The following is a 22180-nucleotide window of genomic DNA, read 5'->3' as shown; positions in this document are numbered from 1 at the left end:
TCAAAATCACTAGCCCAGCAGCAGCCCACAGCGCCCGCGCCCAACAACACGCTGGGCTAAAAGTTCCCGTAAATTACTTTCACATCGCCAAAATACCTGCGACCTTGGAAAAATCCCCGCGAAAGTTCTCGTAATTTCGCCAAGTGCCTACTATTTAGCGGGTATTTTCTTTCGGGGAAATTACGCGTGGTTTGCTTTCACATTACCAAAATACCTGGTATTTTCTGATGGGGTAAATTTCTGGATCAGAGAATACATGGAACTGACGAACTTCGGGGCGGTTATAATTGTAGTTAGCCTCTGTATATCATCCAACTTCTGAAGTATGCTGTCCCTGATTGACCCACCACGAGAACTGCCACTCCATAATTATGATTGCTTTTCAATATATCTGTTCCAGTTCCCCCTCCTCCCTTATCATTATGCAATATGCGTGTCCTAAATATTCTTTGATTATTCATTTATCATTCCACATCTCGTCCCAATCTGATCAAGGAGAGATGGTATCTTCAAATTGTAGGCTTTCAGCATCTAAATCATCGTGTAGATGGGATAATGCACCATACAGTTGCATGGGTTAATCTCTGTAGCCGATTGTAACAATCCATTTCCTATGTATACTGTATATTCATTATAATTATGATTTATATAGTAAGTTGCACACATGCTAAATTTTCAATTTTACAAACCCTTTTAAAATTTGCCTGCTGAAAATTTCTTTTTAAAGAAACTTGGTGATATGTGTTTGATTATGCTTTGAAATTGTTTTAATTATCCTACTGTATGTATGGCAAAATCAAGCTACATTTTACAGATTGATGTCTCCTTTTATAGATGTAGATATAGATATACCGTGTTTACACATTGACTCGACTCGGGTGTTGAATCCGCGAGCCGGGTTGAACACTGCGAAGAAGGGATCAGAGATCGCGTTTATACGTACATATAAAAAGGCGAGTTCAACACGGCTCGCGGATCTCGAACGGAAGAAGAATTATGACGTTGCAAATTAAACGTGGGAAATTCACCGCCGGAATCGAATCTTGTCCGTGCGAACAACAACAATGCCAAAAGTGAAAGCGTGCGCAGTGACCTGGTCAAGAGAGTTCGACACGGCTTTCTGTTTACACACGAAAAAATTGCCGAGTCTGACTCGGCTCGCGGGTTGAAACCTACGATTTTGGCGGATCAAAAAAGCCGTGTTCGACACGGCTCGCGGATCACACTGATCGCGTTTACACAGCATAAAATTGCCGTGTTGAGCACGGCTCGCGTGTCGAACCCCCGAGCCGTGTCACTGTGTAAACACGGTAATTGAAAACCACCTCGTGATGTGGTTTGCCATGTTACACTGGTTTAAGCATAGGTGAGGACACAACTCGTCGGCGGTCATCCGAACCGTCGTATCCACATACAACGGTTGTAAATCCATTTTAGAGAAATCGACTTCAAAGTTTACTATAGTTTTTACACTTAGTTCTCTGGCCTTACAACATATTCATTGCTAGAAAAATACATGGTTGGAAAGACCAAGACAATTGCTTGACATGGTAGATATATTTACACAAAACCAATGATAATAGAAAAATATTGCAAAAGAGCTCCATGCTTGCAATTTCTGTTTGAGTGGTTATATTTCTCCTGTACAAAAGCGCCATAGGGAATACAAAAACCCTGACCGCGATTTCAACGCGCGTTGTCAGTCAAAACGTATCGCTTTTCACGTGCAAAGTCAATGCAGTGCAGCTGGCCGATACGACAGTTTGGTTGACCATGCGCACTGAAATCGCGGTCAGTCAAAGTGCTGTATCGCTCTGCTACAGTACAGTGCTACGTTTCCAATGGGATTTGCGCATTTTATTTTAAAAAATTGTGTGGCATCGCCATGAAAATCCCTTCATATCTCAGAAACTAAAATAAATTGCTGCCGAGAAATTCATTTATGAATAGAATAGGACTTGTACATTCATTTTCTGCAAAAATCTTAAAATATTTTTTTTGACCAAAATTGACTGATTCGACGGTTCGGATGAACGTCGACGAACTGTTCTCTAGGAAGCGATCTTTGCCAGGAAGTATGAGAGCTTGTGCAGTTGGGTGTGCTGCCCAGTATACACGGTGTGTAGAATGCCTACTGTACACTGCGGTTTCAAATCTCGTGTGAAAAATGTGACTTAGCATCAATACCTTTGGAATAAGTGGTTCTGGAAACCAGCTCACGAGATTATAATGTTGTGGTGATCTTCTAAAAATCTTTTTTCAATCTGGTTTAAAGGGATGGTCCAGGCTGTAAATATTTATATCTAAATAAATAGGATAAAATTCGCATGGCAAAATGCTGAAAATTTCATCAAAATGGGATAACAAATAAAAAAGTTATTGAATTTTAAGGTTTACAAATATTGTGTGAAAACAATTATATGCACATCGTCATGAATATTCATTAGGTGGGCTCATGATGTGACATCCCCACCTTCTTTTTTCTTGTGTTTTTATATGAAATCATACATATTTCATTTTTACATACATGTACATGTGTAAATGATGTGTCTCTGTTATGGTGAAATAAGTTGTGGCAATAAATCAATCCAGTTGTTTTAATTCTCGGTAGAAAATTTTTGAATAAACCTAATTTCATATGATAAAATACAAAAGAACAAGTGGGGTTATGACATCATCAGTCCACCTAATGAATATTCATAAAGACATGCCTACATCTGTTTCACCGGAATAATGCAATTCTTTAGAATTAAATAATTTTGTTATTTGTTGTTCTGTGAATTTTACTCTATTAAAGATAGAAATATCTCCAGCCTCGACCACCCCTTTATTGGAAACGAGTTCAAGAAAGTACATGTAGGTGAGAAGGGGTCTTAACTGTATGGAGCATGAAGCAGTCTATACTGCAAATTATTCATCTGTAGTCCCAGTTAACTATATGAATAAGTTTATAGAACAAGTTTTAGAATATGGATAATCATATTTTTTCTTTCGCTTCCCAACAATAAACGCAAATTAAAATTTTTTCTTTTTTCTCTTTTTATATAGGATTCTGGGTCAGTAGAACAGAGTTGCCTCTTCAAAGTTGATGAATATGGATTCTTCATCTACTATAAGAGTGAAGGCAGGGTAAGTGTTATAATAATTAATATATCTATTTTGCATGTATTTCTTTGTATTATGTATCCCTTTATCATGACATAACTTCTTTGTTTTTTGCTTTGGGGATTTTTTCGTAATCCATATATTCCAAATATTTTCTGTCAGAAGATAACGCTTGGCATTTGATGAAGCTGATTCACAGTGATGCCCTATAAAAGAAATTAATTTGGGGGATCCATTTACAGTAGTGTATTACGCTGTTTGTATTGATATATTTTAGAGGAAATGTGTACGGTATTTGACAATATTACATACACTTTAGTTGTATTTAATTGTGTCTATACAGCTCTCTTGTATACAGAAGACACTACCCTGTTCTTGGGTAAATAGAATGATTGAATGTAGAGAATTTTGACTTTGTCAAGTCATATAAGCAGTTAACATATAAAAAAATCAAAGCACCTCCATGCAGCTTCATATATATGAACCTTTCTAAAGTGTCCATGAAGAATGAGTGATTGAGCTAAAATTGTAATTGCATTATTACATGCAAGTATGCAATGGAGATGCTCTGTTAAATAATGGGACACACCCAACCTGGCTTTAGTTGATGATGGAGTGAGAGAGAGAGAGAGTTTAAAGGAGAAATATATCGATTATGAATATAGCCTTATTATATATCAGTGGAAAGATAATGATGTGGGGATTATCAAAATAACGAAAATAATACATAAGGTGGAAATCGCCAATTAAAAAGTGCTAAAATGCCTCTCCGAAATATGTTTTAAAAAAAAGCCTTCACCAAAAGTTGCTAAAATTTCATATTGTCTCACCTGCATAGCAGAGTGAGACTATAGGCGCTGCTTTTCCGAAGGTGGCGGTGTCAACATCAAATCTTAACCTAAGGTTAAGTTTTTGTCTCACCTGCATAGCAGAGTGAGACTATCGGCGCCGCTTTTCCGACGGCGTGGCGGCGGTGGCGTCAACATCAAATCTTAACCTAAGGTTAAGTTTTTGAAATGTCATCATAACTTAGAAAATATATGGACCTAGTTCATTAAACTTGGACATAAGGTTAATCAAGTATCACCAAACATCCTGCATGAGTTTCACGTCACATGACCAAGGTCAAAGGTCATTTAGGGTCAATGAACTTTGGCCGATATGGGGGTATCTGTTGAATTACAATCATAACTTTGCAAGTTTATTGATCTGACTTTTGAAACTTGGACATAAGAGTAATCAAGTATCACTGAATATCCTGTGCAAGTTTCAGGTCACATGATCAAGGTCAAAGGTCATGTGAGATCAATGAACTTTGGCCGCATTGGGGGTATTTGTTGAATTACCATCCTACATGTAGCTATCTCTGTAAGTTTATTGGTCTAATTCATAAAACGTGGAAATAAGAGTAACCAAGTATCACTGAACATCTTGTGTGAGTTATAGTAGTTTTCAAAGTCAGCACTGCTGCTATGTTGAATCGCGTGATGCAGGTGAGACGGCCAGAGGCATTCCACTTGTTTTGCATCTTTAATTCCATGAAATGGTTATCTGTTTCCATATTTCCTTGGAATTGTTTTGATTTGGTTCGAAATAAACAATCAAGAAAATGAAGAATATTCAGCTCCTTCTTGACTCTGAAAAAGATTGTTTTGTATGTTACAAAAAAACAAAACAAACCCAAACCCTTCCCCAAAATTGGAGTGGCTAAAATTTCACATTTTAGATCTTTGAATCCATGAAATGGCCATTCATTTTCCAATTTCCTTGAAATTGTTTTGATTTAGTTGGAAACTCAAGAAAATTTGAAATATTCACCTCTCTCTTGTCTTTTCTTCATCGTTTTATGATGTTACACTCGGTCAATTTTTTTTTTTTTTTATTGTAGTCCCACATGTAGAGACTTCATGGTATTGCAACATTATCTGAAAGCAATCGATCGTTTTTGTCTCACCTGCGAAGCAAAGTGAGACTATAGGCGCCGCTTTTCCGACGGCGGCGGCGATGGCGGCGGCGGCGTCAACATCAAATCTTAACCTGAGGTTAAGTTTTTGAAATGACATCATAACTTAGAAAGTATATGGACCTAGTTCATGAAACTTGGCCATAAGGTTAATCAAGTATTACTGAACATCCTATGAGAGTTTTGTGTCACATGACCAAGGTCAAAGGTCATTTAGGGTCAATGAACTTAGACCATGTTGGAGGAACCAACATCGAAATCTTAACCTGAGGTTAAGTTTTTGAAATGTCATCATAACTTAGAAAATATATGGACCTAGTTCATGAAACTTGGACATAAGGTTAATCAAGTATCACTGAACATCCTGCATGAGTTTCACGTCACATGACCAAGGTCAAAGGTCATTTAGGGTCAATGAACTTTGGCCGAATTGGGGATATCTGTTGAATTCCCATCATAACTTTGAAAGTTTATGGATCTGATTCATGAAACTTGGACATAATAGTAATCAAGCATCACTGAACATTTTGTGCAAGTTTCAGGTCTCATGATTAAGGTCAAAGGTCAATTAGGGTCAATGAACTTTGGCCGAATCGGGGGTATCTGTTGAATTACCATCATAACTTTGAAAGTTTATTGGTCTAGTTCATTAAACTTGGACATTAGAATAATCAAGTATCACTGAACATCCTGTGCGCATTTCAGGTCACATGACCAAGGTCAAAGGTCAATGAACTTTGGCCGAATTGGGTGTATCTGTTGAATTACCATCATAACTTTGAAAGTTTGTGGATCTGATTCATGAAACTTGTACATAAGAGTAATCAAGTATCACTGAACATCCTGTTCGAGTTTCAGGTCACATGATCAAGGTCAAAGGTCATGTAAGGTCAATGAACTTTGGCCATGTTGGGGTTTTTTGTTGAATAACCATCATATCTCTGTAAGTTTATTGGTCTAGTTCATAAAAAGTGGACATAAGAGTAACCATGTATCACTGAACATCTTGTGCGAGTTAGAGTAGTATTCAAAGTCAGCACTGCTGCTATATTGAACCACGTGATGCAGGTGAGACGGCCAGAGGCATTCCACTTGTTTATTGTTTTACACTTGGTTAACACCATATAAGTCTACATGTGGGACTGCGATAATTAAAAAAAAAACATTTACATTATCAGAAATCGGAGTCAAGAAAGAGCTGAATATTTTTCATTTTTCCGGTAGTTTCCAACTAAAAACAATTTCAAGGTAATGTGGAGTGGAAAATAGATGGCCACTCCATGGATTTAAAGATGCAAAGCGTGGAAATTTAGCCAGTTATGATGTTGTTTTTTGATGTTGTTGGCAGTTGTTTTTCTAAAAGATGTCACTAATGAGACTGAGACAGCATATAATGATGTGATAACGTCCTTAATCTCAGCTTTGGTTGCTCCGTAGTGACCTTTTCTTCATAATTAAAGAGAAATACCAGTAGTTGCAGTAAACACTGATTTCATGAGAAAGTCTCTAAAACCAGGCTTAATTGTCAGTATATCATTGAGGATCTAGATCTGGTACAGTCACATAAACTGAACTTTGTGAAATCTTGAAATCTACGCTGAAAAATATTCACACTGAAGATGCAACACAGATAAGCGCATGTGGGACAGTGTATTATTATTGCTTTGAATGTCATGACCGACGCTTGACCCGAATCCTGTGCTTATTTGCTAATTTCTCAGCAATTACACAATTTTTTCCAGAATCCTTTGGCACATATTCTTTATTTATACAAACATACACTTTGGTGGTCATTTCATTGGATTCTGTACGAACTCATTTTGATATCGTTACCAAAACTGGAATTTACCTTTAATGAAAAGTTCTGCATGGATGAGAGAATGATACATTTTAAAGCAACTCCCAGAGAGATTATTATTAAAGGAAAATAACAAATGAAGATTGTTTTTCCCAATTCAGAAATATATTAGAAGTTATAATAGAAAAAAAAAGTTAATGATCAATAGAATCACTGGAAAATCAATTGAAATAAAGAAGAAATATAGAAAATGTGTCATGACATTATATTCGTCATTGATTTTACCAACCGGCCGAAACCGTGGCTGGTCTTCAAAAAATAATGTTCTTAAAAATGGACATAACAATTTTTCGACATGCACACATGACTCATCAAAATCAAATTGCATGAATAAACAAAATATGTTTAAAAAAAATTGAGATAATTACGCTTTAATAAAGGAAACCTGAGCAATATTATACCAATTTAGAGCATAAGTTCTACCATTTTGTAATATGCTAAATTTTGTTCACAATTCAAGTATAAATATTTCATTATCTGATATGAAGCACAGGGATGCATTTCAGTTTTTAGCGTCGCATACCATGGTTTACACTCCATGGATACACACAATATCTAGGGCGGGATTAAATTGACCGCTGTGTGTCACTCAGGAGACTGATTTTAATGATTTTAAATCAATGTAAGTTGATTGACTTGAAGACATGCAACCTGCAAAAAATCAATTACAAAAAAAAAAATTAGGTTTATTCAGGTTCGTATAGAATCCGTGATGATTTTTACTCAGCGTCCTGTCATAATTTGATACAGACCCAATGCCTTTGGCACACCAGCATCTCTCCTTAATGTATTTCTGAGTCTGAAGTCTTTCAAAATACTTAATTGAATCATTATATAGAAATGGCACATGACAGGATTTTTTTTATTGCACGAAGCCTGCATTGCAGCCAGAGTAACTAATAAGTGCAAAGCTGAACAAATTTGTAAGTGTCTTCTTACTGAGTATATTATGAACAAGCATCCCCCAACTTTATGTTTTGTATGATCTCTATCCTTGATGAGGGATAGTGGACCAGTGATATGGTCAGATTAAAGGCCATTTATCATGATTATCGTTATTGTGTTGAAAGAAGGTGAACCAGGAGGATGTTGCTCATTTTGTCAGTCTTGTAATTGGCATGATGACCTTCTCTTCATCTTGAAATCGGGGGAGTGTTTCATGAAAACGAATAATCAATGATTTGCACTGACACATCTCTCAGCCAATCAGATGCAAGAATATCAGTAGCTTATAACAAGAAGTCAGTGAAAGTCACTGACTTTTTTGTTTCATGAAGTGCTCCCCAGATTTGTTTTCATCATTTATGTCATTATCTCTCTTTCTCAGTCTATGTATCCTAGCCCCTTCGTACCTTGTGCCCCCCCCCCCTGGCCCATATATGTGCCTTGTTTTCCACACTATTCACTGCCATGCTGTTCAATCTACATCATTATTTCGACGTGTAGCAGCTGAGCAATGGGAGTTTGCTACAGCCGTGATGCTATTATTAACATAATAATTAACCTAATGACCATGTTTTACTGCAGATCCTTCACACAGCTCAAATGGGAGGGGTGATTCTATGCTCATTACAGCTAGGATGTGCATGTACTGTAGGATCGAGGAATACAAGGATTGATAGTTTCAAAATACTAATGCAGAGCCTTTATAATCATTTTTCCCAGCATATTATTTATGATCATAGAAATTATCATACGTCCGTCCTGACGGGACGTATTATGGTATCACGCTCGGCGTCCGTCCGTCTGTCTGTCCGTCCGTCTGTCCATCTATCCGTTAACTTTTCCTTGAAAACGGGATAACTTCAATTTAACTTAATCCAGGCTCATATGATTTGGCGTATTTTCCTTCAGCAAGAAATTTACCCATATTGTACTGCTCTCAACCCAGGTGAGGTAAATGGGTACCAGCAGGAATTAATTCCTCAAAAAGCTGTGCAAACCAAATCGGTAGACTAGCTTAGCTGGGGTAATACAGGAGCACCTTGAGCACCTGGCAAGGTGGATACATGCGCTATACAAATTCTATATTATCATTATCTCTCTGTATCTCTCTCTCTGCCATTTGCAGTTTAAATTTACTGTTTTTTTTTCCTCCTTTCAGATGAGTACCATCCCAGCTTTGTACGCTTTTTAACTCTTAAATTTTATGTTGTATCATAGTGAATAGGCCTACATAGTTACCGGTAGCTTACCTTGGTTGTAAAGAAATAAATCATGTATGAGTACAAACTTAAATTGCACGTTTCATTTTATTTCTTAAGTGAAATAGTGTTGGAATTTTCTTTGAGAGTGGAAGGAGGGATAGACCTTAAACAAAGCCCTGTGTCTATTGTGATGATTAAATCACATATCTACCGACTGGAAAAGAGATTATTTGCAAAAATTTAGTATGTGCGAGGATTTCGAGCTCAGTCACAGGGCCTGTAGGAACCCAATTAGGATTTCTTATGTAAACCATTGTTTCCGAATTGGAATCACTACCTGAGAGGTAGCGGCCATGTTCGCATCAATGAACCCCGTATGACCCTACAGGTGCCACAGAAGCGAACGAACCCGGTCCCATGACGTCATAGACACCAACGGTGCAGATTGGTGCATCGGCATGCTCGTGAATAATTCAGTTATACACGTCTTCACCAGATTCCAAAAGGTCTCGCGACTAAAGTCGCTTGCTCTCGTGCTCACTCGGGTATCGCCCCTTCTCTTTGTAGGCCGCTAGTCTCGTCTCAGCCATCGCTTGACGAGGAATAGAGCCAAGTCGCGAGGCCTTGTCGAAAGGCTAGTGGAGGGGTGAGTCTAGTCTGAAGGGAATAGAGAGACAGATAGAGAGACTTAGTCACACCAGCGAAACCGATTCCAGATGGACCAAAGCTATTATGCTATATCCAATGACATACCATCAGTTGATTTGGAGTAATTTTCGTTGGTGTGACTGGCCCGTAAGGCAGGCGCAGATGGGTGAAGGAAAGGGCAATATCTTGCACATGACAGAGCTTCCAATAGCCAAATCTCCTCCCAATCGAATGTAGATGAAGTCACCATGAACATGATGATAACTTCTCTTTTCCCATTTTTTTCGTTACAGGAGGGGCAGGTGTTGGAATTATCCCAAATCAATGATGTACGGAAGGGTATTGCACCAAAGGTATGTTCTTATCATTTGTTCGATCCTATGTTTGCTAAGTGATGCGTCATACTTTTATATTTCATATAGCAGGTGTAATTCTATAATGTATTTCCATATTATCCACCTCCATAGCTTCCTAGTTTGAAAGTACTGGTAAGCATCGAGTTTATTAAACGTACATGTATATTCATTATATAAAAATCTGTAGAGTACAGTCATTGTACTATTAAAGAGAGGAGATGACAGTTTTCTCTCCTTTATTCAGGAATCCAATATTGTAAAAATTGTCAAATTCAAACCAACTTTTTGAGGAAAGCATAAAAAACACACAGAATAAATCAGGATTTATTTCGCTCAGATTTGAATCCGACCCGAGGATTTTTAAGTCAATACGGCAATTAAAATCTTAGCTACTCATTTTTGTCTCGCCTGCATAGCAGAGCGAGACTTAACCCTATATACCCGGGGGGGGGGGGGGGGCCTAATAGGCCCCCCTTGACACCTTTTCGCGATAATTTCTAAATGCAAAAAAATAATACGCTAAAATTTCATGACTTTTTTCTTTCACATCTCCCGCACATTTTGAGACCCTGTTTGCGAAAATTGGGGGTACACTTGTGGAGATGTAGCAATGTCACCGAAAATGGCAATTTCCACCTACTTTTGTGTGTACAATATATGGGTTTTACAAGAAGTGTTGTCAGATGAATGTTTTTTTTTCTGTTTTTCCTCACATTTTGAAACACGGAAGGAAACAAGAATATCATCGAGAAAAATTAGCATATGCGCATAATTAATTACTATTATAATCTAATAATTATACAATTTCAAGACAGTTGAGTGAGCTGTCTTTTAGATTACATGACTGGCTACTAACATGCTTGATTCCATTGCATTTTCTCAAAAAATGGGGGAAAACTTTAAAAAAATGAAAATTCCTTTAAAAAAATTGAATATTTGCATAATTAATTATATAAATAAAATAAAAAACGCATTCTTGTAAAATACATAATGAGACACCCACAAACCAAATTTGGTCGCAATCGGTCAATAAACGGCCGAGATCTGAGGGGGGCCTAGTAGGCCCCCCCTGCGCTATGCAATTTCAAATTTGCTTTGGCTATTTGCTTTTCCGACAGGGCTGCAGCAACTTTGAAATCTTAACCAAGGTTAAGTTTTTGAAAGGTCATCATAACTTCAAAGTGTATGGACCTTGTTCTTGAAACTTAGACATAAGGGTAATAGTGTATCACTGAAGATCCTGCAAGAATTTCAGGTCACATGACCAAGATCAAAGGTCACTTAGGGTCAACAAACTTTGGCCATGTTGGGGGTATTAGAGGAATCATCATCATAACTTTGAAATTTTATTGATCTATAGTTCATGAAACTTGGACGTAAGAGCAACTAATTATCCTTGAACATCCTGTGCGAGTTTCAGGTCACATGACCAAGGTCAAAGGTCATTTTATGATCAACAAACTATGGTAATGTTGGGGGTATTTGTGGAATTGTCATCATTACTTTAAAAAGTTAATGGACCTAGTTAATGAAACTTGGACATAAGAGCAACAATGTATCCCCGAATACCCTGTGCGCGTTTCAGGAAAATGGCCAAAATCTATTCATTTAAAGGACAATTGATTTTCTCTGGCTGTGTTGGGAGTATGTGTTGAATTGGCATCATCACTTAAAAGTTTTATGGATCTAGCTCATGACACATCGATATAAGGGTAATCAAGTATGAATGATTGGATGCACATGTCTTACACTATAGGTCGCATAATCATGGTCAAAGGTCATTTTGGGTCAATGGACATATTTTATTATCATATTAGTGTTTACTTCTGTAAATAGTTATTCATTAACTGTTATTCAAAGGCAGTACTGTTGCTACATGTATATCGAATTGCATGATGCAGGCATTCCACTTGTTTTTTAGGGTGTCTGTGCTTGTTTAGTACGTGATCTTGAATTTAATTTTTTTATGCAAAAAATGTTGATACACACACTGGCGTTTTAGAAATGAAATACTAGGAATTATTTTTTATATCTTTTTTTCAAACTATCACATAGATTTATCTTGGAATTCTAGAAGTCAAGTGGAGTGACCATTTATCCATTCTGAATATTTTTTTCAAGACGTGTAGGTTTTGTAAGTTCAGATGAAAGTGACACTCGTCGGCAGCATGCCATAGGTCTTGGTAAAGATTTTTACATGATGTGACGTGTAATTTGATAAGAGCATGTTCCACTCGCGAGTCAAGCTTTTAAAAACATGTGCTCTGGGTGAGGGGTACAAGTTATTTCCTTCCAAAGGACCAAGATTTGCTCACCAAATAGCATCATGATGATGACATTTGCCTGGGAAAGAAGTTGAGGAAATACTCCGTAATGGGCTTATGTAGTAAGAACAAACACTGATCAAATAGAGAGCGTGTGGAGACTCCAAAGCCGGGCTCATGACTCCGGGTCTGTTTAGCCCGTGCGTTGGATGCCTGAATTGAGCAAACACTCTACACAATAGTGGTTATTTGGGACCACAAGTTAAACTTGATTGGTCACGTATTTCTGGATGTAGTTTTTGGCTCATTTTTTGTTTGTGAAAGTGCTTGCTGTTTAGTGATTGTTAGGTGTAGGATGGAAAAGCTTTGTAAATAACAAGTACTGTACATAATACTTTTATTTTGGGATAATTAAATTTTGAAGAAAAAAAATCATGAGTATCGTTGAAGACATGTGGGAATAACGAATCATGCATGCTTGCTGGGGGTTTAAAAAAATTCACACAGCAGCAAATCCATTTTTTTTCTCCATTGAAAAAAAGCCCAGATATTGGATTCAATGTGTGATTTTCAAGAAATATTTTCTGTAATTTTTCTTGAGTGAAGAATGAATCGATAGTACTACAGTTTAAATATTATCCATCATATACATGTACTTCTGCTTCATTATAGTGAAGTCCCTTCCATGTTTCACCTTGCATGAAAAAATGACATGAATCTGACAAATAAAAAATGCATGCTGTACTTCACAATTTCTCGACACTTAGGTTTTTTTTATTGATGAGTTTGAAGAAAAGTAAACATTGACTGCAAACTTTGTAAATGTCATTGCGTGCTATCGATTGTGGGGAAACCTGCTGCTATATCATTGATATGCATGCACCTTGAATTGTGGATGTTTATTGATGCCCAGGTATGATTATTTATGAGGAGGTAGTTTGCGATAAATGAGAGGCTCGACATTTATGACTTAAATGGAGATGGAGAATGGATGAGAGAGAGGGAGAGATGATTAAGGAGGCCAAATGAGGAGTGGTCAGCAAAAAAAAAAGAAAGAAAAAAAGAGACATTTCATGAAAATATTAGTCATCTGACTTGGCCAATCGTATGCAAAGATTTCTACATGATAGAAGAGTCGACAGTGAAAATCACACACTGTTTGTTTTATAAAGTGATTCTCAGTTCACACAAAATGAATGATTTATCCACGTTGCATGCCATATTAGGTGGTTTCAGACCGCCGCGAAGTTCGTCAGTTCCAGGTATTTTCCGATCGGGAAGTTTACCCGATCTGAAAATACCAGGTAATATTGCCAATGTGAAAGCAAATTACGCGTAATCTCCCCAAAAGAAAATACCCACTAAATAGTAGGTACTTGTTAAATTTTTTCCAAGGTCGCAGGTATTTTGGCAATGTGAAAGCAATTTACTGGAACTTTTAGCCCAGCGTGTAGTTTGATTTTGAATCTCGCGCCTTGCCTGCTTATCAGACCATACTGCGCATGCTCATAACTTCAGGAACATATCTCGAAGGGTATGTTTCATGGCGGTGTGAATACAGGAATAATTAATGGGTATTTTTTAGCCTAAAAAAGTTCTTGTAATTTAACTGACCACCTATTGTGTGAGGTTGATAGTGTTGAGTATGATATGTGTTTTATCATAATTATATCAAGTAAAGGCTCCTAGAAAACAAGCAGTTCAGGTATGTTCCTGGACTGCAAAAAATATTTCTCAAGCAAAAGATTTCTTACTGAAATACATGTACCTGGGGGAAAAAACGAACTTTGTAGGATTCAATTTCTAAAGAATCATTGATTCTTACACACCGAAATTGAAATGTTTTTTATTTCCCGTGTGAAGAAAGTTAGAAACTCTCAAGCCAGCAAATTTGGGATCAAGAAAATACAATCAAATGCCTTGTGAAGCAATTGAAAGTTTACCTCATGATTTTCTAAGTTTCATGTATTTGATTTGATACAGGGTGTGAGAGATGATTTTTTAAAAATGTTTTCAGCTCTCCTTGATTTTTATTTTCAGCTATTAAAGGTTTAGCTTATTGTAGTTTTCCTCTGTACAGAAGTATGGAAGGCTTGGAAATTATTTCAATTTCAGCTTTTTTCAGCTCTTGTAATTTGTGATAATATCAGCATCTTAAAGAAACAGACCAGCTCTACAAGCACAACATTTTTATGATATATATCAAATATATATCTCTTTGAAAATAAAGAATAACCAGCCTTTTTAAAATCTACTTGAAGTAAGCGCAAATTTCGTATTCCTGTATTGAAAAAGGAAACTACATGCAAGGAGAGAGCTAAAGGACATACAAACTTGATTTGCTGGCATAATGCCAAGATGAGAAAAGTCCACCAAAAAGATGCATTCCTTTGAGTTTACCATGTTTGCTCAGTGCAGAATCAAATTAACATTTTGACATGTATGTGACTTGAATGAGGACACACGCTGCAGGGTATAGAAAAAAAACCAACATGTCATGCTATTTCAAATAAGGTATCTTACAAAAATATTCTTCTAAAATGCATCTCCCGCTCAGGTATACTTTTTAGGGCTCAAGTCCACTTAAATAAGAAGGGGGCACTACAAAAGGGAAATGTGTAAATGGATGCAGAAGATATCCAAGGTCAATAAAAGGGGCATTCAGGCATGACCTTGAATTAATTAATTCCCTGACCTCTTTCTCAGCCCGATGTGGATGAATTTATTGAAATATAATTTCTCACAGTCTTTACCACATGACAGTTTTTGTATTGAAAAAAAACCAACATTTGTGTATCCATTTTTAATTTCAAACGTAGAAGCACAATAGCTCCACTTGTTGATACATGCACAGTAAAAATGAACATTTAAGATTTTATACAATGCTGTTTTACTATATGACTCTAAAGTGTAACAGTGTAAACAAAATTAATGTAGATGTTAGAAATTAAACTTAGTTGTATAAGATTTTAAACACTTTTCCAAAAAAAGTGTTGTGTAACAATGTTATACAGCTTCTACATGTACCACGGACAAATCCCTGCATGTGCAACAAGAGGAATCATTGCGCTTCTCCAGATAGCACAATAATAGTTCTATTTTATGAAAATAAATTGTTACATTTAACTATTCCAATTACAATATCAGATCAGTATACATGTAGCAGAAATGGATAGCATTCCTTATATCAGATATCAAAGTTAAAAAGGTTGACCAGATTTTTTTCACACTCACACTAATTCTCTCTGCTGTGTATTTTACTGTTTATTTATGAAAAAAAAGACATTTGAAGAGAAATGCTTTTATCTTAAATGCATACTATTCCATAACCTGATTACTTTGTTTATAGCACAAAGTCTTTAAGTTTGATTGTAAGACCAATATTTGATCAATTTGACCATTTGACATTTTAATATCTTTTATGTGCAATGTTATAATAATAATAGTATCAATGGTATATTTACCAGGGTAGCCACTTCAGTTCCAAAAACTGTTCTTCCAGCGGGTCCTGCTATTATTATTACCTGGCCAAGCTAGGCTACCTGTTTGGTGCACACAGCTTTTTGAGGAATTACTTCCTGCCGGTACCTATTTACAATGTACCTCACCTGGGTCGAGTGCAGCACACTGTGGATGAATTCCTTGCTGAAGGAAATTGCACCATGGCTGGCCATGTTATTGTCTTGAATGCCTGCATTAAAGAAGCCAGAAAAGATATTGTCATAATTTGTCAAAAAGCATTTCAGAAAATGAAAGGTAAAGAAAAAGATATTGTCATTTGTTATAAAGCATTGCAGAAAATGAAAGGTAAGAAAAATAATGAAGAAAAGATAAGGAAAAGAATAACATTGGCTTTCAAGGAATATCTTCAAGAAGCGAAGATGAAATCTAATAATAAGCACAAGGAAATGTACTAACCCAACCAGACCATGAATCTTGTGGTCAGGCAGTAGGTATTGGGGTGGCTAGGTTCTTAAATACACTTCAACATCAATAATTGAGGGTTACATTATTGGATTGGTTTATGGATGATGGTAGAATGCATGGTTTGTACAGTGTGGAGAGGATACGAGAAGGCATGTACAGCAAGTATGAAGTGCTTCTTAATTTGATTTTTTTGTAAATGGAATTGTAGTATGGAATGAAGTATATCTTACCTTCGATGGTATGATGGACTGATACCTTTTTTGTATTCTTAACACCCAGTGGCACGGGGGGGGGGGGGGGGAAGGGGAAGGGGTGCCCTATGTGTAGATGCCACTTTCTGAAGAACACGAAATGGTATTATTGTCTCACTCGCGTGGCAGAGCAAGACTATAGGCGCCGCTTTTTCAACGGTGGCGGCGGCGTCGTCAACATTGAAATCTTAACCAAGGTTAAGTTTTTGAAATATCGTCATAACTTCAAAATTATATGGACCTATTATTTGTAGGAGGATATAAAAGAGAATTCTTCCTGGTTGTACATAATTTACTGATGCTTAAGATAGAAACTACAAGAAGGAAATTAATAAAAATTGTAGCTAGTTGTAATAAGAAACTCTAAGACAGATTAACACACCAAGTGGAAAAAGGCTTGGTGCTGGATTGAATGCGAAATGCAGCTTTCAATGATCAGCCATTTACGTTGGGGGGGGGGGGGGATTCCCATAGTAACTGAGTGACAAACAACGTTGGAGATGTTCTTTGTAATTGATTTTAATGAGATATTTATAGTGTTAAAAGGGGGAATCTTCAAGTTCAATCTGATGGATAACAATTCAAATATAATTTCATGTAAGCCATTGATATCAGAACTTGGAAGTGGTGCATATTCCTGGGCCCTGTCTTACAAAGAGTTACGATTGATCCAATCAATCTCAACTGTATGGAGATCCATCTATACCATAATTTTTTTATGCAGGAAATTTGCACAATTTCCTCAGTAATCATAGAGAACTACACTGAATCTTCAAGAGAACAATTAATGTATGTAAATACATCATATCTAGAAAATATTTTGAACAAATTTGCATTTTAGATGTTCACGTTGCTGGCCATCCATAGTTGTGGTTGATCGGATCAATGGCAAATCTTTGTAAGATGGGGCGAGGTGTCATGTTGTTTGTGGTGCGATTTCTTGGCCTGACCCCTTAAGAGGATGTACATTAGTGCTAGCCCATGGTGCTGGCAAATCTGCATACCAAAATAGAAAGTGAAATGGAAGACGAAAAAACAATATTTATGAAAATATCACTGCATTTTAAGTTGTGCATTATTGATGCAGGTGGGATTTCTTCTAAGTCCAAATATCTTATTTTAATAGCGCTGAATCAGCAGAAGTTATGACACTATCCTGGCATTTCATAGAGGGCACTTTTAGGGCATGGTTACTATGGGTTACATAGAAATTGAAAAAAAGGTATTATTATTAGATTTTTATGGAAATAATGCTTCTTGGAAAAAAACACCCTTAATAATGAAAATTATGGATAAAATCAGTCAAGTGTGTAATTTGGAAATTGCATTTTCAGTTTATTTCAAAATATAAAAAAAGTGCAAACAATACATTGTACACTCAAGACCCTATATACTTTCCTTAAGGAGGTCCATATTTATAATTCTTTATCTTTCTCTACATGTACATTCTCTTTCCAACCTTTTTATGCCGTTTTTATGCCGTATGTTTCGATTTATATTCCCTATTACAATTTTTTTTTATTATGTCCATGTTTTGTTTTATTTCAACTTCATTCCTGAGCAATAAATAGGGTAATGAAAAGAGAACCACCTCTAATTCGTTATCAGAATATTACTCCTATGTTGACTTCTGTCCTTTTGGTGTGTTAATAAGAAAAGAGGTTGAGAATAAGAGTAAATGGAAGCATTGCCCTCTGGCGTGCAAACCAGCATGATCCCTGACAGGAATGATAAGTCTTCAGTTTTCAAATCCATTAGCATGTACCAGAATATAGCACCAAGTAACATGTGACAAATCACTTGTAATAGGCTCCAGAGGCAGTAGCCATTTGTTATATAAATGATCTCTGATAGAATAGAGTCTCCACATCATGCGCTGCATCTCATCTTCGTGTCTCACTGTATCCCTGAGTCTTAAACCAGGAAGAAAATTTACAGTTTTTGTTTTCGAGGCTACTTTTCACAACTTACTAAATCTGCAGTATTGGATAAGCTTTTAAGTTGATATGAATGGGGATTTCCTGGGCTCTTTTGAGCATTTCTAGGGGGCCAAATCGCTTCCAGCCCTCGTTTATTTTTTCCTTGTCTTGGACATGTATACCGGTTCGCAGACCTGTATTTAGCATCCAGTTGCAGAAAATTTTATTCTATTTTTTTTTGTCTACTCATCGATTTTGATTTAATTGAAAAAAAATTGTATGTGCTGAATCATTTATTTGTTTGATCACTGTTGATCATTCAAAATATCACTTCTTACTCAGGATGTAAGAATTTTCTCATGATGAATGATTTTAGAGTGACAGCAATTTAAGGGGAACTCTGATCTTAAGGGACATGTTCTTCTGGAGAATTCAACTATAAATTGAGAAGTGACAAGTAAATGAATTGATTTATTTTGAATGTTAGGATGTGTTTTACATCTCAAAAGGATTCATATTCAAATCTTTTCGCTTTGAATTATAATCCACATGGTTTAAATAAAAGTTATGTTCATCTGGTTACTATTCACATGCAGATGATCAGGTTTTGATTTAAATTCCTTGAATTTAGTGCGTAAAGGAAATTCTGAATGAAAAAGCTATTAAAAATACTTAATTTATGTAGAGACAAATGGACATTCCTATGGGCCAAATCACAATCGCTCAAGCAAATTATTAATTCAGAGATTTGCATGACCGTTCTCACATGAATATATCTTTATTTTATTGTTAGCATTGGTTCAATTTATTGTAAATTTCTGCTGTGTTTTTAGTCTCAGTAATCTTCATTTTGTATTGTATGGATTGAGAGGTTTTTTTTTAAAATGTTCATCTTGTATCTCAAAAAGGCAGACATGCAATCATGAAATGTTATCTTGTTTTTCTTCTTTGTGTATTTACTTTGATTTTCCAATTGATGTTAAGAGAGATTGAATGAGGGATATATAGAGAAAAGGGGAGGAATAGAGAAAAGGAGAAAGACACAGAGAAGAAAAACAGAGAGAGAGAGAGGGGGGGGGGAGTTAGTAAGTAAAGCTCTCAATCTGCAGTGAACAGCAACTTACCATAAAAGCTACATTAAATTTCATGCCTCTGCCAGGAGGTAGTGAGCAGAGCTGCATAATTGAATTATCCGAATCTGTAATTAGAAACGAGAACTGCTCAATTTCATCCCAAACTTGTTATTCTTATCAATTATAGCTGCGCTATGAGGGAAACTATATGGCCTCCAAGACCATTTTCCATGCTCCTATCCCAAGTTATTTTCTCCATCCAATTGGTGCTTACGTCTGTTTGCGTTTCCTGTACTTTCAGGAAGAGAAAATTGAAGAAGAAATTTAGCAAAAATAATTAGCATGATGAAAATTGAGTGGATGATATATTTTGTATTTTGCCTTTGAATTAACAAGACAATGCTCAAAATGCTTAATCACGTTTTCTTTGAAAAATTCTGGTGTAAAGTTGGTTTTAAATAAAGCAGAAAAGGAAAGGGATTTTAACCCTGATAAATATCCAACCTTTCATTATAAGTTCGCAATAATATTGATACTGCCCTGACTCGGGGAAAATATGGAAACTATCTTTGCAAACAGTTTGATGTAATGAACGACTTTAACCCATCATCTACTATAGATAGGAATTAATATTCCCCTAAAGTAATTCATTACGAAGAATATCTTGTGAGAAGAAAGTGATAGTCTATAATTATATGAAGCTGCATTTGATCTACATAAACTGACTTTGTAAACTCTCCTGTATGTCCCCCTGCAGTATATGACTATTACTTCTGCATTGTGTAAAAGATGCCAACAGATGGATAATTCCCTTTGAAACAGTAGTTAGACAAGCATTGAGCATGCCCATCATGTAATGACTTCCAAGCGAAGTGGCTGGAAGGAAATTAGATTATATCCTTTACAAGAGGTTTGTGATCTATATAGGGTTGCTTGCATACCAGCAAATTTTCATTAGAGCAAGATTCCCTCACAACCTCATCTATTACACATTTTTTCATGTTCAATTGTTACATATTAGGAATGTGCAGAAGTTGGTTTAAAACATTTCTCGGAATGTCTATGGCAGCGGAGATGAATAAAAATGTATGTGGTGTGCATGGCTTGAAAAATAATTGATGTCAGCTAGTCAGAAAGTAATATCTGCTTGCAGAAATAAATGTTCATGCGAAATCATATCCATTTTGAACGAAGCGTTAAGTCAATAATGTGAAATGTGACAGCGTGCTATATTGACATTGTAATTGACATGATAGCACTTGACCAGTATCAAGATGTAGTTTGTTCATGTTTTCGTGGGGACAAGTTTGATACGATTAGGAACAATCTCCATTTCTTGTAGGATTGGATAAGATTTCATATGTGAATAGGACCTGTGCTGTCATGGAAAGGAAAGTGCATTAGTGGCACATACAGTTTGTTCCAGTTGAATGGGTGACCTGCTCAACCATTGGGAACAAGAGGTTCAAGGCAATCTGTCGACTTCAAGGGCGTTCTACCTTTTGAACAAAAGCCAAGCTAAGCCTCCTGCCACCTATTAATAGAAATGTCATTCCTTCTATACATGTACCTTATTGTCTGACCTTAAGAGGCAAAAAAAAGTTTGAACTACAATGACTACTACCTGTACAACTATTCTACTACTACTATTGCTACTACTACTTCTACTACTACTACTACTACTACCACCACCACCACCACCACCACCACCACCACCACTACTACTACTACTAATACTACTATTTCTACTACTACTACTACTGCTACTACTACTACTACTACTACTGCTACTACTACTGCTGGGAAAGCTTTTTAAAAATCCAGAAATACATGCACCTACAAGGAGAGCAAATTGTTTACCGGTGTCTGCGTTTAAAAGTTAAGGTTCCAAAGTTTCATCCCGTATCTTTATATTTTCTTGAAGTTAATTATTTACGCCACAGTGGGCATCGTAACAGAGAAGACGGTTTGTGGAATAGATATAGTGCTTCGCGATTTTACTACTACTACTACTACTACTACTACTACTACTACTACTACTACTACTACTACTACTACTACTACTACTACTACTACTACTACTACTACTACTAGAGAGATTTCGATTGTCTGCGACTGCAACGTATTCCTAGTTCACCGGAAGTGGTGACACCGCTCGTTCAGTATCACGTTCGTACATTGATGAAAACAGTTTCGATTTAAGTCGACGTACCCGTACCACGCCACAGCATATACCAGCGTGATAGCGAGCGGGCCGTGGGCCGATGCTTGGCCGGAGAATCAGGCGTAGCATCACGCTACGAACCAGTGGGGCGACTGTGGGTGCAATATTTGCACTCTTGCGCAAAAAGCCGAAAAACACGGTTGTTTGGAAATAAAACATCAATTACCTATCGGATATGTAGTGTCTGAAAACAGGACACACTAAATGTAATGGAAAAGCTGGTAACAAGCAGTAATTTGCAGTTTACCAGCCCTGCTGAATCAACGAAACTCGAGTGTTGATGCGGCTTCATTCATTTTTGCCAAGCTGGGATGACGTCATCATGTACGAACTAGCGCTCGTTCGAGCACTATGACACCGAACGTCAAAACCCTCAAATACGAGTCACAGATTTGGTCAGTGGACGAGAAGGCTCGTCACAGATTACTTCGCGCATGCGCAGTGC

General features: G+C 36.7%; 1 protein-coding gene across 5 annotated transcripts in view; it reads left to right on the top strand.

Annotated features, from left to right (window-relative positions):
• LOC121418309 (1-phosphatidylinositol 4,5-bisphosphate phosphodiesterase beta-4-like) overlaps window positions 1–22180 on the top strand; it is a 150867-nt gene that overhangs the window by 36806 nt on the left and 91881 nt on the right. For all 5 annotated transcript variants that reach the window (XM_041612100.1, XM_041612099.1, XM_041612097.1 and 2 more), the window contains exons 3-4: window positions 3049–3129; window positions 10015–10074. In XM_041612100.1, coding sequence (XP_041468034.1) covers window positions 3049–3129; window positions 10015–10074 — 141 coding nt within the window. The remainder of the gene's footprint in view (window positions 1–3048; window positions 3130–10014; window positions 10075–22180) is intronic.

This window comes from Lytechinus variegatus, chromosome 7 (genome assembly GCF_018143015.1).
Source record: "Lytechinus variegatus isolate NC3 chromosome 7, Lvar_3.0, whole genome shotgun sequence".
NCBI lineage: Eukaryota > Metazoa > Echinodermata > Echinoidea > Temnopleuroida > Toxopneustidae > Lytechinus > Lytechinus variegatus.
Note: the sequence above shows the minus strand (reverse complement) of the source record. Positions and strands in the feature narration are given on the sequence as shown.